This window comes from Silene latifolia, chromosome 8 (assembly GCF_048544455.1).
Source record: "Silene latifolia isolate original U9 population chromosome 8, ASM4854445v1, whole genome shotgun sequence".
In the NCBI taxonomy this organism is placed as follows: Eukaryota; Viridiplantae; Streptophyta; class Magnoliopsida; order Caryophyllales; family Caryophyllaceae; genus Silene; species Silene latifolia.
The window spans coordinates 37,081,126-37,097,522 of NC_133533.1; the positions used below are offsets into that span (position 1 = coordinate 37,081,126).

The 16,397-nt window shown below is 42.9% G+C and overlaps 2 protein-coding genes across 2 annotated transcripts; both read left to right on the forward strand.

Annotated features, from left to right (window-relative positions):
* Window positions 1-1,943: 1,943 nt before the first annotated feature.
* LOC141595041 (uncharacterized) lies at window positions 1,944-2,612 on the forward strand. Its single transcript, XM_074415014.1, has one exon. The coding sequence runs from the start codon at window positions 1,944-1,946 to the stop codon at window positions 2,610-2,612; it is 669 nt and encodes a 222-aa protein (XP_074271115.1).
* A 72-nt stretch (window positions 2,613-2,684) lies between these two features.
* Window positions 2,685-3,346, forward strand: LOC141595042 (uncharacterized). Its single transcript, XM_074415015.1, has 2 exons — window positions 2,685-2,971; window positions 3,109-3,346. The coding sequence occupies exons 1-2, from the start codon at window positions 2,685-2,687 to the stop codon at window positions 3,344-3,346; spliced, it is 525 nt and encodes a 174-aa protein (XP_074271116.1).
* The last annotated feature ends 13,051 nt before the right edge of the window (window positions 3,347-16,397 follow it).

Consider the following 16,397-nt stretch of genomic DNA (forward strand, 5'->3'; position numbering starts at 1 on the left):
ATGCCTCCGCCTCTGCCTCTGAAACCACCGCAGATACCCAAGGCAACAGTCGCACCCAGCCAATCCAGATCCAGCAGGGAAAGTAGCCCCAGCAGAGGTGAAGCTGTATCCAGATCCCTGACCCAAGAGGGATCAGGTGCAGAAGTTCTCAGAAGCAGAGGACCTCCAATGCTTGATCCAATGCAGGTGATGATTCAGGGGATGGACACTCTGCGTCCGGCCGTCGAGGATCTAAGGAAGGACAACCAGAACCTGATTGCTCAGATCGTGACAGTAGTCCAGAAAAAACCAACATCAGCACCTGAGGCCCCGAACCGAACCAGCGGTGGAGGATCGAGTCGATCAATTCCGTCGGAACTAGTCACCAAAATAGACCTTGCAGGAGTAGCATCCAGTGAACCAATTGAGCCTAGAGGATTGGGATGCTTGTCGTTCGATAACCCGTCCAGCCTGCAGCAGACACCAGGTAATGCTTTGTTTAACACTCCGTCAGGATCTGACCTTCCGCCCTTTTCAGGTACTCCCGCACACCAGACATCAGGATGGCAATCTGGATCTGTCATCAATGCAGCAGTTCCATCCTACAGCCAGTTCACCAGTGGAGCCTGGATCGGAAGCCTACAACAAACACCAGGATGGCAGCCTGGATCCATAATCAGTGCAACAACAGTGACCAGTCATCCAGCGTCTGGCCAATTTTCTGGAGTGCCCTGGCTAGGAGGTACACCTGCTGGTTCCTTCCCGCCTGTTTCTAACCCTCTTGCAGGAGCAGGTAGTTCGCTGGAGCAGCAGTACCAAGAGCTGAGGGAACTGATGTACAGGATACCGGGCGTAGCACGTCCGTTAGAGAAAGTAGCACGAGACAGATACGCAGACTCACCTTTCGTGGACGACATAGCCCTCGTCGGTGTTCCTAAAGGATGTGTACCGCCAGCCATAACGCTCTACGACAGAACCACAGATCCACTTGATCACGTCAACCACTACAAGCAGAAAATGATGGTGATAACCGCGACAGGGCCCCTAAAGGAAGCTTGTATGTGCAAAGGATTCGGATCAACCTTGTCTGGAGCAGCCCTGCAGTGGTTCGTCGGCCTGCCCAACAAAAGTATAGCCAACTTCGCCGACCTAGTTAATGCATTCAATCAGCAGTTCGCCAGCAGCAGAAAACCAGAGAAGCAGACCAGCGACCTCTATCGGATAGTGCAAGGGTTTGAGGAATCTACCCGTGATTACTTGAACAGTTTCAACAAGGAGAAGGTGTCAATTCCGAGGTGCGATATAGAAACCGCTATACAAGCCTTCCGCCGAGGACTGCATCAGGATTCAGAGCTATACAAGGACCTGACCATGCATCCATGCACTACCTTTGAGGAGGTACAATCAAAGGCGATTGCTGTCATGAGGCTGGAGGAAGACTATGCACCCATAAGAGGCACTTACGATTCAGAACCAGAATCCAGGAAAGCCCTAGTGGAAAAGAGGAGCGAAAGATCAGGACCCTACAACAGAAGCGAGAATAAGGTGTCTGGAAGCACAGAAGGGAAGGACGACATAGACCTACCCCCAAGGGAAGATTCAAAGATTTGAGTGGACAAAGGAACATGAGAAAAGCATTACAGGAGTTAAAACACTATCTCAGCACCCCTCCACTCCTATCAAAGCCAGAACCAGGAGAACCATTATTCCTGTATCTGTCAGTCACAGAAGCAGCAGTAAGTGCGGTACTAGTACGAGAGTAGGAGGGATCACATCATCCAGTATATTACATCACTAAGTCTCTGCTTCCTACAGAGAACATGTACACATCGCTGGAAAAACTCACCCTTGCACTAGTTACCGCATCTTATAAATTGCGTCTTTATTTTGAATCTCATACAATTTCCATGATAACTAATTATTCTGTTAAGACTATCATACGAAAACCGGAATTGTCAGGAAGGATGGCTAAGTGGTCCGTGCACCTGAGCGGTTATGAATTTAAATTCGAACCTTATACAGCAATAAAGTCTCAGGCTCTGGCAGATTTTGTGTCCGACTTCTGCCCGGCTCTTCAAACCCAGGTAGAACAAGACATCCTGAACCTCGAGGAAGATAAAGGAGATCAAGTGTGGGAGTTGCATGTGGACGGAGCCTTCGACGCAAGAGGAGCAGGAGTAGGGTTGGTCCTCAAGTCGCCCCAGGGAGATCTTACAGTCCAGGCTGTACGATGTGAATTGAAGGCCACAAACAACGAATCAGAGTATGAGGCATTGATCCTGGGTCTAAAGCTGGCTCTAGATCTGAAAATCAGACACCTTAAGGTTTGCAGTGACTCTAAACTTATAGTTAACCATGTAAATGACTCTTATGAAGCCAGGGACTCCAGAATGATGGCATACCTAGACCTAGAAAAGGAGTTGACCCTCAGATTTGTCACGTTCAACATCAAACAAATCCCCAGAGACCAGAATGCAGAAGCAGATACGCTAGCCACCTTGGGGGCAACCTTCACAGCAGGAGCCATGTCCACAATACCAACTGTCCACGTGTTGGAGCCAGCGATAATGAAACCTGAACAGGAAGCGGAAGTGTTGTGCAGCACCAGTAGTGAAGAAGATACTCCGGACTAGAGGAAAACATACCCGGACTGGCTGTAGAACAACATCCTGCCAGCAGATAAAAAGGAGGTAATGAGCTTCAGAATGAAAGCATCCAGATTCATACTAATTGATGGTGTCTTGTTCAGGAAATACCTCGCTGGACCCTACCTCAGAAGCCTGGATCGGGAAGAATCTCAGGCTATTTTGCATGGTCTCCACAGTGGAGAATGTGGAAACCATGCAGGGGGCAGGAGCTTGTCCAACAAGGCACTGAGGCAGGGGTATTTCTTGCCTACAATGCGCAAAGATGCCATGGAGTTCGCAAAAAATGCGATGCTTGTCAGAGACATGCTCACGTCAGCCACCAGCCAGCAGAGCCTCTGCATCAGGTCATTTCACCCTGGCCCTTCATGAAGTGGGGAATGGACATTGTGGGACCATTACCCAAGGCACCAGGAAAAAAAGTCTATATGCTCGTCATGACGGACTACTTCTCCAATGGATAGAAGCAGAGTCATCCTCTCAGGTGGAACATCTCATTGAAGAAATCTACTCTCAGGAACCCCCAGTCCAACGGACAAGCCGAATCCAGCAATAAGATTATCGTGGAAAACCTAAAAAAGAAGCTGGAGGAGAGAGGGGAAAATGGGCAGAAGAGCTGCCTCTGGTTCTCTGGGCTGACAGAGCCACACCCAAGGTTACAACATGACAAACTCCCTTCAGCCTGGTGTTTGGAGCAGAAGCAGTCATTCCATCCGAGGTGAAGGTCCCAACCCATATGTATGGATGCATAACAGAAGACCGGAATCAGGTGGAAAGGGCAAGCAGTCTGGACACGGTAGACGAGCTCAGAACCAGCGCTCAGATTAAGATGGCTTCATACCGAAAGATGGTGGACAGGAGCTATAACAAGAATGTGAAGGTAAGAACCCTGCAGGTAGGAGATCTGGTCCTGAGAAAAGTCTTCCAGAATACCAAGAACCGGCAAGCAGGGAAATTTGCCTATAACTGGGAGGGGCCATACCAAGTAGAAAACATAGTTGGAAACGGAGCATACCGACTCATGAGTCATGACTATGGAAGGACAAATGGTTCGCCGATCCTGGAACATCATTCACTTGAAAAAGTGTTTCACCTAAGCGACCAGCACGGTCAACAACCAGGTACTCAGCCTACCAGATGCAACTCCGCCAGGTTCTAGATTTTGCCTTAAATATTCTTTGGCCCTGGAAATTTGATTAACCTCCAACATTTTCTCATATATGTTTTCTTGCATATCTTTACCTTTCAACAATTTCTGGTTCTGAAAAATTTTCCTGGTTCTGAAAAATATTCCGATATATATTTTGATTTAAATATTTTCTGACTCTGAAGATTTTTACTTACATATATTATGGAATGCAAAGGGTCTTTCGTTTTAGAAACTTTATTTGCAAACATTTATCATGTTAACACTTCAAGTATGTTTTGTGTAGATTTTGCGCAAGGCGAAATCAGGTCAGGGTAGAGTTGTGTAAGGTTAACTAGCTCTAGATGGTCTATCGGTAAGGTCGTCAGGGTTAAATATAAAGCTGTAAATAACAATAACGACAATGAAACAAAGAATTTTGTACGTGGAAAACCCTTGAATGGGAAAAAACCACGGGCACCAAGCCAGAAGAGGATTTCACTATGTAATTTGGGAGAATAATTGTATGACAATAACAATGCTTATATTTCTCTATGTATTGCGTATGCTAGTGTATGCTTCTTCTTGTGTATGTGATTGTCTTCAAAGTGTTACTTATATAAGCTCTAATCTTGAACGGCTGCCTGATATGGTATTGAATGCCGATTATTCTCCATTATTGCCTGTAATAATTGCTAATATTCCCCCCTTAATTACTACATTTACTGCGAGATCTTCTCATTCAATGCTGCGTATATAATCCTTTTATAATACGCGTTTATGGTCCAATATCGTCCTGATATTTTGACCGTTGTCCTCTCCATGGCTTGGCGCCTATCTTCGTGTGCCCTGATAGCCTGACATCCTGACAGCCTGGCAGTCAGGTTTAGATGAGATACTGATCAGGAAGGTCTGCGGATTTTGAGGCCTAACAATTGCCCCTTATCTCCTTATTTGCAGTGTGCCAGGACGAAAAAATGCGGAGATAACTTTATGTTTAGGAAGATTACCTAACGGTTAAGTTCTGCTCAGTCAGTTTCCTGTAACGGCTATTTTACTGCAGTTTATGACGTGTGTAAGATTTACTGCAACTTCCTTAATGATTATCCACTTCCTTTGCGTTTGAAACCCTAATCTTCTCCACTATAAATACCTGCGTGCTTCATTAAGTTGAACTCACCAAAGCAATTCTTCTTATTTCTCTCCTAATAATCTTTCTCTTCAGTTCTCTTAATTCCCAACTTCTTCAATCTTCGATCAATTCTTCATAATCTTTCAAATAATGGCTGCAAAAAAGAAGTCTATCAGGGCAGCGGTTCCTGTAATCCCTCCTCCTCAGAATCTTGCGGAAATTTCTTCTGAAAATCTGCCTACTTCTTCTGCTGCTCCACCTTCCACGATCAGTAAGTCGAGTGATTCTCCATTGGAGATGATCTCAATATTCCATGGTGATTTTCAATTCAAGCCTACGAAGGCTTTGAATGAGGATCAGTCTCTTGTAAATCGTTTGAAGCCTGAGTTTGAGAAGATTTTGAAGGATAAGGGGATCATCCCTGCTGATGCTGAATTCTGGATCCCTGAGAATTCTCCTATCAGGGCCGACTGGGCTTGTTCTGGTTGGTTCTGTATTCATGATTGGGCTTTCAGGGCAGGTTGTAAGCTTCCTTTTTCTCCTCTTATGGTTGAGGTTATTAAGGAGATCGGTGTTCCATCTTATCAGTTGATGCCTATGGTGTGGAAGTTTGTGTGTTTCGTTGAGAATCTCTGTAAAAAAACACAATATTTCTTTTTCTCTTGACGATTTGAAGGCTTGTTATGCCGTTAAAACAAATAGTCCTGGGCGTATAAGTTTTAAGGTCAGGGCTTCTACTACTCCTCTTTTGAGCAACCTATACAGCGGCCATGATAAAGGCTGGGCTGCTGGGTACATGTTTGTCAGGACCAATTCTGTGGGTCCTGACTTGGCGTATTTAAATCATGAGGCTTGCGTTGCTGGTGAGTCTTTTGGTTTTTCTTTTTGCCCTGCATGTTTTACTTTTTAGTGAAAAATAAAATGGAATTTATAATAAGTCATACCTCTCACGTGTGCAGTTGATGATTGGGTTACTGAAACTGAGTATCCCACTCCCAATATTTCTGCTTTCCTTGCTATTCCTCCTTTGGAGAGGTCTTGGCCTCTCTGTTGTGGGGTTGGTCACCGTCCTCGCTGCTTGAAGGCTGACGGTGCTGCCAGGGCGCTAAACCTTCTGGGGCTGTTAGTGCCACTACCTCAGGCAGTAAGTCTATCTTAGTCTTTCTTTTCTTTTTACTTTGGCTTCCTGATAATGTTTGGTTTATATTGCTAATATAGTATTTCATGTTGTAGCCACCAGGTCATCTACTCGCCTTGCCAGGTTTGGTATGGCTGATATTTCAGCCAGGCTGGCTAAGATCAAGGAGGAAGGTTCCTAGGGAAGCGGGGATGTTGAGCCTGTTATTGATTTGACTGAACAATCCGATCTTTGCCACGGTCATCACAGTACTGCTTGCCCTGCTTTGAAACAAGTTCAGCAGCCCAAAAAAGGAAAATTGAAGATGTTGATATTTCTGCCCCGGTCAGGGAAGTGAGAGCCAGGGTGGACAATATGGAGGCTGCTAGGGTGAAGATCAAGGATTATCCTGCTTCTAGATCAGATGTCATGCTCACCCTTGACCCTATTGAGACTGCTACTCAGGCAGTTGCCTCGGTGGATCATTCATCGACCTCTTGGCGTGCCTTGGCTGTCAAAGGGAGGTAGGCTGGAACAATTTTTATGTGTGTTTTGTTTGACCAATTTTTATTATTGGGGTATATTACTTATACTTTTCTCTCTGTTTTTGGTCAGGGTGCTGCGACCTGTCTCCATAATGCCTATCATGCTACTTCTTTGGTAGCCAGGATTGATCTGATGAGATCAGATTATGATAGGCCGAAGTCTGAGCTGGATTTCGCACGAGCTGACCTGGCTGCTAAAGCTGCTGACTTAGTGAGGGTGCAGGCTGAGAGAGATGCTGCTAAGACTGAGGAAGTTTCGAGTAAGTGGCCTTTGCAGGAAGCTTTGGACAGAAATGAGGAGCTCACCCAAGAGAGGGATGACTTGGAGTTCAAGCTAGATGATGCTTCCCTCTACTTCTATATCAAGGGAAGGGCAGCTGCTATGTCAGAGCCTGTTGAGGCCAGGGCGAAGTGGAACCCTGGCTGAGATGAATTTTTTGCTTCAAAGTATCCCGACTGCATAATATGAAAAATGAACAGGAGGTCGACTCTCCGGGGAGCGGGATGTTGATCTTTGATCCTGCTAAGAGTAGGGAGCGGGATGTTGATCTTTGAGTTTTTTACGAGGAGAGCGGAAATTTAATTGGTATTTGGCTTATCCAGGGGGGATGTCCCTGGACAAACAATATTTTATTTTCTTTTTTTGTCTTGGGTTAGGGAGACTATCCCTGGATTTTATGAATATTTTAGCGCCTTTGCCCCAGGGGGTAAGGGTTTTTATTAATATAGGCATGGTGGCCTTCTTCTGGCTGATTTTGCTTTTGACTTTGCTTGGATTTGTGAGTTTCATCCTGTTGGGCCTGTCAAACATTTTGTTTGGATAACCTGCACATCATTTTCGTTTTATTCTGTTATTCATGAGTAATTCAACCAAGTATAGTTTTTTGCTATAATGGTTGAAGGGGTGGGAAAACCGGCCTGCCAGGAGGACTTATGTCCCCAGCCTAGCTGGAGGGCTTGGTATTCGGCCTGTTAAGAGGGCATTTTTGACTAAGTGTTTGGGAGAGAACACCCTTGCACCTGTCTTGCTGCGTCCAGCCGGTTGTAATCCGTGGCAGTAAACCTAGTCAGGTCACGACAATTATTTCATGCCTGATTGGTCCTGATATTTACTGTATCTGGTGGCGGTTACCAACTCGTTAGGCACAGTCAAGTGCAAGTTTTTTTATTCAGAAATATATAGTAGAGTAGCCCTCAATCCTGAATATTTATGCATATAATCTTTTATCATGTATAATTGTTCAGGATTCAAGAAGTAAATAAATTGGTTAGTTGAACAGATATAAATTACAGACAAGGCATGTAAAACATGTAGTTCATCAAGTAGCACGTCAGGTTGAGTAGTGATTGAATTTATACCTTGATTGTAGCTTGATCTGATCTTTACATATGGAATAATTTTAAATGAGTTACATTCCAGGATCTCGGGATCATTTCCTCTTCTAGCGTTTGGAGCCTGTATGCTCCTTGTCCAATAATTGAATCGATTAAGTAAGGGCCTTCCCATGTGGGAGCCAGTTCGCCTGCTGATTTTTCTTTTTTTTTTTGGAAATACCTTGCGTAGGACAAGGTCTCCTTCTTTAAAGACTACGATCCCGACGTTTTTATTGTAAGTCCTGGCGACTGCTTGTTGATATGATGCCATCCTGATCTTGGCAGCGTCTCTTAATTCTTCTGTTAGGACCAGGTTATCTTGCATTAGGTCTTTGTTTGCTTCAACATTGTTCAGGCTGTACCTTAATGTTGGCATCTGTACTTCTGCAGGATTGACAGCTTCACAGCCATACACCAGGGAGTAAGGTGTTTGGCATGTCGCAGTTTTTGGAGTTGTCCTGTCTGCCCATAGTACTAATGGAAGTTCTTCAGCCCATCTGCCTCGTCTTCTTCTCAGCTTCTTTTTGAGGCAGCTTATGACTACCTTATTGCTTGATTCAGTCTGGCCATTAGCTTTTGGATATCCAAGGGTTGATGTTACCAGGTTGATATTCCATTCTTGGCAAAATGCTTGGGTCCTTTTCCCCACAAATTGAATTCCATTATCACATACTATTCCTGATGGGACTCCATACCTGCAAATGATGTTTGTCCTGATGAAGGATATTACTTCTTTTTCAGTTACTTGCCTGAAAGAGTCAGCCTCAATCCATTTGGAGAAGTAATCAGTCATAGCCAACATGAATACTTTTTGTCCTGGAGCTACGAGTAGTTTTCCCACATTATCCATGCCCCACTTTATGAATGGCCAGGGTGCGGAGATTGAATGAAGGAGTTCAGATGGCTGATGTATGATTGGTGCATGAATTTGGCAGGCTTCGCATTTTGAAGAGTATTCCGGCGATCGGCCCTCGGTGTAGGCCGAGTGCTTTGTCACGAGAACTTTGTTTGCCAGGCTCTTTCCTCCTTTTGGTTGCCACAGTGTCCATCGTGTATTTCTTGAAGTACTAGTTTGGCTTCGTCAGGCTCCAAGCATCTCAGGTAGGGTCCAGCCTGCGATCTCTTGAACAGAGTGTTATTGATGATAGCATAAGTTGAAGCTCTAATTTTAAAAGCCCTTGCCTCATGTCTGCCCTGAGGCAGTATTCCTAGGAGAAGCCAATCATAATAGGGTTTAGTCCAAGAGTTATTGTCCTGATTGGCAGGACTGACTTGTTCAGGTATGCTGATGGCTGGCTCTAATAAGTGTACAATTGGTATTTTGTCGAAAACAGTGGGGGTGAAATTCGAACCTAGGGCTGGCGAGCATCACCGGGTGTTCGTGTCTCTTGATATTTGATCTATGTCAAATAAAGCAAATTTAGCGGTAAGGTTTTTTGCATATTCTAAATACGAAATCATTTTTGCATCCTTGGCCGTATAAATTCTCTTTATTGGATTAGCAATTAGGAGTGAATCAGTTTTTACCTTTAGGTTTTGAACACCGAGGTCTAGACATACCTTTAAGCCTGCTATCAGGGCTTGATATTCTGCTTCGTTGTTCGTAGCTTTGAACTCACAGCTTACAGCCTGTGCTATCATATCTCCCTGGGGCGATTTAAGTACTAGTCTTAACCCTGTCCCTCTGGCGTTGGATGCCCCATCTATGAATAGGGTCCATTCTTGGTCTGGGGTTTTATTTTCTAGTTGGTTGACCTCTTTTATCAGGTCTGGTTTCAGGTTAGGGCTAAAGTCAGCCACAAAGTCTGCTAGGGCATGCGATTTGATCGTTGCCCTGGGTTCAAAGGAGATGTCGTATGTACTAATCTGTACTGACCATTTGGCCATCCTGCCTGAAAGTTCAGGCTTACGTAGGACATATTTTATGGGTAAATTGGTCCTGACTATAATGGGGTGACTTTCAAAATAAGGTCGCAATTTAGTACATGACATAATTAAAGCTAAGACATATTTTTCAAGTAGTCCATACCTCAACTCAGCATCTAGCAGGCTTTTACTTACATAGTAGACTGGATTTTGCTGACCGTCCTGTTCTTTCACTAGGACTGCGCTGACTGCTGTGTTAGTGACATATAGGTATACTGACAAAGGCTCTCCCTTCTCTGGTTTAGCCATTAAGGGTGGAGATGATAAGTGGGATTTTAGATCCTGAAAAGCTGTCTCATATTCATCCGTCCATTGGAACTGTTTATTCTTCCTGAGGAGGTTATAAAATGTTTTGCATCTTTCAGAGGACCTCGATATGAAACGGTTCAGGGCAGCTACCCGGCCTATCAATTTCTGGATATCCTTGACAGACTTGGGTGACTGTAGTTCCAGGATAGCCTTTATCTGTTCAGGGCTAGCTTCTATGCCTCTTTTTGTGACCATATATCCAAGGAATTTGCCTGCAGAGACTCCAAAGTGGCATTTTGCAGGGTTTAGCTTCATGTTGTATTTTTCCAATATCTCAAATGCTATTTCTAGATGTTTCACATGATCTTCTGCATTTTTGGATTTCACCACCATGTCGTCTATGTATACTTCCATGATTTCACCTATTTGGTCTTTAAACATCATGTTGAGCAGGCGCTGGTACGTTGCCCCTGCATTCTTCAGGCCGAAAGGCATGGTAGTGTAATAGTATATGCCTCGGTCTGTAATGAATGCAGTACTCTCCTGGTCAGCATGGTGCATCTTTATTTGATTGAATCTACTGGAAGCATCCATGAATGTCAGCATCTCGCGGCCTGCTGTGGCATCTACCATGGCATCAATATGAGGCATGAGGAATGGATCTTTAGGACAGGCTTTATTCAGGTCAGTGTAGTCTGCACAGACTCGCCACTTTCCATTCTTTTTCTGCACAAAAACTACGTTAGCCAGCCACTCAGGGTACATTACTTCCCTGATCATCCCCATATCCAAGAGTTTTTCTAATTCCTCGTTAATAATGGTATTTCTTTCGGCTGCAAATTTCCGCCTTTTCTGTTGTACTGGCTTAAAAGATCCTATCTGGTGCGTCAGATCCTGTGCAGACTATCTGGTGCGTCAGATCCTATTAAAACATACATGTCAGGGTACTCAGGGTCTAGGATTACCTGATCTGTTTCCATTTTGGGAGGTGCCACATAGGTACTCCTGACAGGGTACTATAATTGCTATGCCAGGGACTTACCTGCCTTGGAAGGCTTCAAGGCTACTGTGTAGCATTCCTGGGCTATCTTGTGATCCCCTTTGATTGTGGCTATGCCCCAGTCTGTTGGTATCTTGATACACTGGTGATAGGTTGATGGTACGACCTTGACATTATGAATCCAGGGTCTGCCCAAGATAGCGTTGTAGGATGACATGCAGTCAAGGACTCCAAATTTCTCATAAGATGCGACTCCTTCCACGTAGGTTCGTTGGTAGGTGGATTTCTCCTAGGGTGCTCCTGGTTTCGCTACTGAATCCTACTAGGACGCTGGATTTCTTAATGATTTGGTCCTCGTTGATCTTCATAACTTTCATTACGTCAAGCATGATCAGGTTCACTGAGCTGCCTCCGTCTACCAGGATCCTTCTTACTGTGGCTGTTCCAATCTGCATAGAAATTACCAGGCCATCATGATGAACATCAGGGATGCCCACCAAGTCACAATCATTGAAAGTGATTGTTGGGATATGATCCGGCTTGCAGGGTGATACAGTCCTTGGTGTCCTGGCTATCTTCTTTGCCGCTGAACTTGTCAGGCCACAAATTTCTGATCCGCCGGATATGAATTTTACTTCATAGATTGGTGGTGGTGGAGGGAGACTACGATCCTGCTTATGCTCCTGATTCTCTTTATTCTGGTTTACGTTCCTGCCTTTTGTCTTGATCAGGTCTTTCAAGTATCCAGATTTTAGCAGGTAGGCCACTTCCTTCCTCAGGGTGAAACAATCATCCGTGGTGTGTCCAATATCCATGTGAAATTCGCACCATTTAGAATTATCTCTTCTGGGATTTGGATTTTCTGACTTCCTGGGCCATCTGACAGCTGATCCTATGTTGTCAAGTCTCTGGATTAATCCTGCAATATCAACACTGAAGTTATGTTCGGAAATAGGTGAATAAACTTTAACCTTACCTTGATACTCATGAGCCAGGTTAACTTCTGACTGATCTGGCCTGGAATATGGAGTAGGTCTATAGTTGTTTCCTTTGTTGCTCTTCCTACTGCTTCTTTCATGATCCTTTGGTCTACTGGGTGATCCAAGTTTATAGCTTTTATCTTCTTCTAGCCTGATGAAAGCAAGAGTCTTGGCCGGAACGTCCTCGAAGGTGTGGCAGGGATACTTAGTGAGCTCGCTATACAAGTCGTTATATGGTAGTAACCCCTGTCTGAATGCCTCCACTGCTGTTCCAACGTCACACCTGGGTATGGATACTTTTTCGTTATTGAATATTGCAAGAAATGTCCTGAGAGTTTCATCAGGCTTCTGTGTGACTCGGTAAAGGTCACTGGATCATTTCTCCAACTCCCCGCTACTTGAATCGCTGTTGAAATCTGTTGATCGGGTTGGCAAAGGAATGGTTGCTCCCAGTTGGCAGGTTGATGTACCATTGCAGAGCAGGGCCAGTCAGGGCCGTTCCAAATCCCTTGCATATGCAAACTTGTCTAAATTCGCTGGGAATAGATGCAGCCAGCATTTTCTGCTTGTAAGGAGCCACGTGATTTTGTGGATCCGTGGTTCCATCATAGACCCTCATGGATGGAATTGTGAACTTCTTTGGTAGGTCTACTTTTGCTATTTCGTCTATGAAAGGCGAATCAACATAGCTGTCAGGGGCAGCTTCTTTCATGCTGGCGGGTACTCCAGGTATCTTATCGAATTTTTTATTGAGTTTCTTGATCTCCTGAACCACTACCATCATGATGGCTGCTGCAGATTCATCAGGTTTCTCTTTATCATCTTTTGGTTCATCATCACCATCAACATTAATGGGTTTAGGAATACTTGGGCTCCCAAAACTGGAAAAATCAATATTTTTAATGATTGATGCAAATGGGGTTCCTGGTTGGAATCTAGAGCCTGCCCCTTGAGTTTTTTCTAATTTTTGCTTTAGAGCTGATTTAGATTCTTTTAATTGCAGGATTTCTGCTTCAGTTTGGCTACTTTTTCTTTCAGGCTTTCCAACTCAACGATTTTTTGGAGAGCTGCATTCAATCGTTCTTCAATGGTGGGTGGGGCCATTTTTGTAGGATTTTTGAATTTTTGTAGGATAAGAAAAAAGGATTTAAAGAGCTAGATGCCCCCACGGTGGGCGCTAATTATTTTGTGTAGATTTTGCGCAAGACGAAATCAGGTCAGGGTAGAGTTGTGTAAGGTTAACTAGCTCTAGGTGGTCTATCGGTCAGGTCGTCAGGGTTAAATATAAAGCTGTAAATAACAATAACGACAATGAAACAAAAAATTTTGTACGTGGAAAACCCTTGAATGGGAAAAAACCACGGGCACCAAGCCAGGACAGGATTTCACTATGTAATTTGGGAGAATAATTGTATGATAATAACAATGCTTATATTTCTCTATGTATTGCGTATGCTAGTGTATGCTTCTTCTTGTGTATGTGATTGTCTTCAAAGTGTTCCTTATATAAGCTCTAATCTTCAACGGTTGCCTGATATGGTATTGAATGCGGATTATTCTCCATTATTGCTTGTAATAATTGCTAATATTCCTCCCTTAATTACTGCATTTACTACGAGATCTTCTCATTCAATGTTGCGTATATAATCCTTTTATAATACGCGTTTATGGTCCAATATCGTCATGATATTTTGACCGTTGTCCTCTCCATGGCTTGGCGCCTATCTTCGTGTGCCCTGATAGCCTGACATCCTGACAGCCTGGCAGTAAGGTTTAGATGAGATGTAACACCCCGTAATTTCGGACCATTATTATATCGCGGAAGTAATTTATTAATCAAGTTGAATTTAATATTAATGTATTTGAAGTAATAATAATTCAAAGAAATATAATTTTATTATATTTTGAAGAAAAGTATTTATTTTGATAGTTTCGAAATGTTTAAAAATAGTTTAAACCGTGTAAAAACTTTTTATTTCAAAATAAGGGCATATCGGGAAAAATGACAACTCTTTTGAAAATTGGGCAAACGATTTTGGAAATGGGTCGTATGAGTACTCAATCTTCTTGTAATCTCGTGTTTAAGAACTTTGGTCTTGTCGGAATTTGCATTTGACAAACGGTTTTAATTATCGTCGTAACGAGCCAAAACCGACTCATGAAATCCCGCCTAAAACCCGCTCCTTTCTTTTCCTTTCCCACGGCACCCTCCCCTTTCCTCCTTTCCATTTTCTTCCTAGCACTTCTTTGTTCTTCTTTTGATCCCTTGACCGACATCCACAAAGAAAAAAAAAGAAAATTATCTTACAATCGTAATTTCATCATAACTTCCTCATTTCTAGTCCGATTTTCGCAAAATTTATATTTTCGGAATCCTCTCTTCAAGATCTAAATCCTAGTATGTTTTAATTTCAGTTTTAATTATGTCGATTTTGGCTGATTTTGGGTATAATTTCGATTTTTGTGCTTATTGTTGTGTTTTTATTGTTTATTTAGGTGAAGATTTAGAAGACGAGTTTGGAGACTCGTATATAGTTGAAGATAGTGGTTAGTTGGCAGATTAGGGTTTGGTGTTCAAGGTGCTAATTGCTCATTTTGTTGCTAAAGGTAACATATTTCGAGTTACTCGACGAATAATCGTCACATTCTTTGCTTTTTGTGTGATTTTGTGATTGTTAATTGACTGGTTTATTTCACATGATAATATGGGTTAATTTCATGTCTAATTCATGTCTTATGTTAGTTTAAGTTCACATATTAGAATGGAAATGAATTGGGTACGATTAAGTAATGCTTAAACCGGTGTTAAAATGAATAAAAATGGAGAAACGGAGGTTGTGGGGGTGGCGGCCAGTAGGCCCGGCAGGCCCAGGCAGGCCCACGGCTGCCTTGGGGTTGGCCCGGGTTGGCCCGTTGCTTGATTCGCGGTTTTTCATGCATTATTTGTCGTTTCGGGTTCATTAATGTATTAGTTAGTATAAGTAACATATGGGTAATCTTATGAAATGAATAGTGGTAGTAGTAAATAAAATTTTGATGGTGAAGTTATGCTTATTTTGGTAGTTGACACATGTTAGGATAGGTTATAAAATGAAATTGTAATGAATAGGCTCAAAATGAATTTTATAGCGATAATTGTAATGTTTGGATGATTATGCCGAAAACTGAGCCTTAGTCCCTTTGACTGAATCGATGTCAGTCAATTGTATGATTGGTCAGCCGCAATTTAACCCGTACCTGTCGCAGGACTGGGGTTGCGGGTAAAAATTCGGTTGGATGAAATTTTGTATGAATTGGATAATCGGCCTTATTCTTGTTTTAGGCCATTTATTATGTTTTTATTTCACATATGGGTTGATTTGAGTAGTTTCTTATATTGTAGAAACGGCCCTAGATTCCCTGAAACCTTTAATATTGTTAATATTGCTAGAAATGGAATTGGTATTGAATACTTCTTGCAGGTTGTTGTGTTTGTCATAGATAGGTCTTTATAGTCTTTGACGAGTATATGTTCACTGCTTAATAGCCTTTGTTTTCCTGACTTGGTGGGTTTATATCCAAGTTGGGGCATGACCTCGTTACTTATTTTGAGAGTAAGTGGTCAGCTTAAGTACTAGCCAACCCTTTGGTGGACTCCTTAGGGTACTCACTTTGTTTTAGAAAAATTGTGGGTCTTGGGTGCGGTGGTGTGTATCCGCATGTCTAGGTCTGCGCAGATTTTAGGCTAGGGTTGTGTTGTGTCTTGGCCATGTTTTGATATAACCTCTGAGCCAAGATACCGGTTCGATTACCTTCCCTACCTCGTGGTATAGACTCGAGTTACAGAGTGACTATTGACCGTACTAAGAACTTATGCCTGTCTTTGATATATTGCCCTTTCTTGTATGGTGATTTTATGAATTGTAATAGGTGAGATGTAAGCCGGTTACAATTGATAAAGTTTGGATTACTGCTTGTTATATGTTTCACATGATAGTTTAATTTGGTCAGTTTAGTGTTCACATGTTAGAATACTCGATAGTTAATTAATTTATGATGGCGTTTACATGTTACATTACATGTTACATTAAATATGACATTTCGTGGCTGGGAGGACTCGAAGTTACTCCCCACTGAATTGTGGCTTTTGTGTTTGTATAAAATGCGATTGACAGGTTGAAGATGTTTAGATGGGGTACACAGACGAGCTAGTGAGCAAAAGAACCTTGGACTTAGTTTGACTATATTTTGTAGTAAACCTTTAAACATTTTGTTGTGTATATATTTTGAAGGGACATATGTCTCCCTCTTTTACTTGGGTTTGTATCTCTATATTCTCGCAACT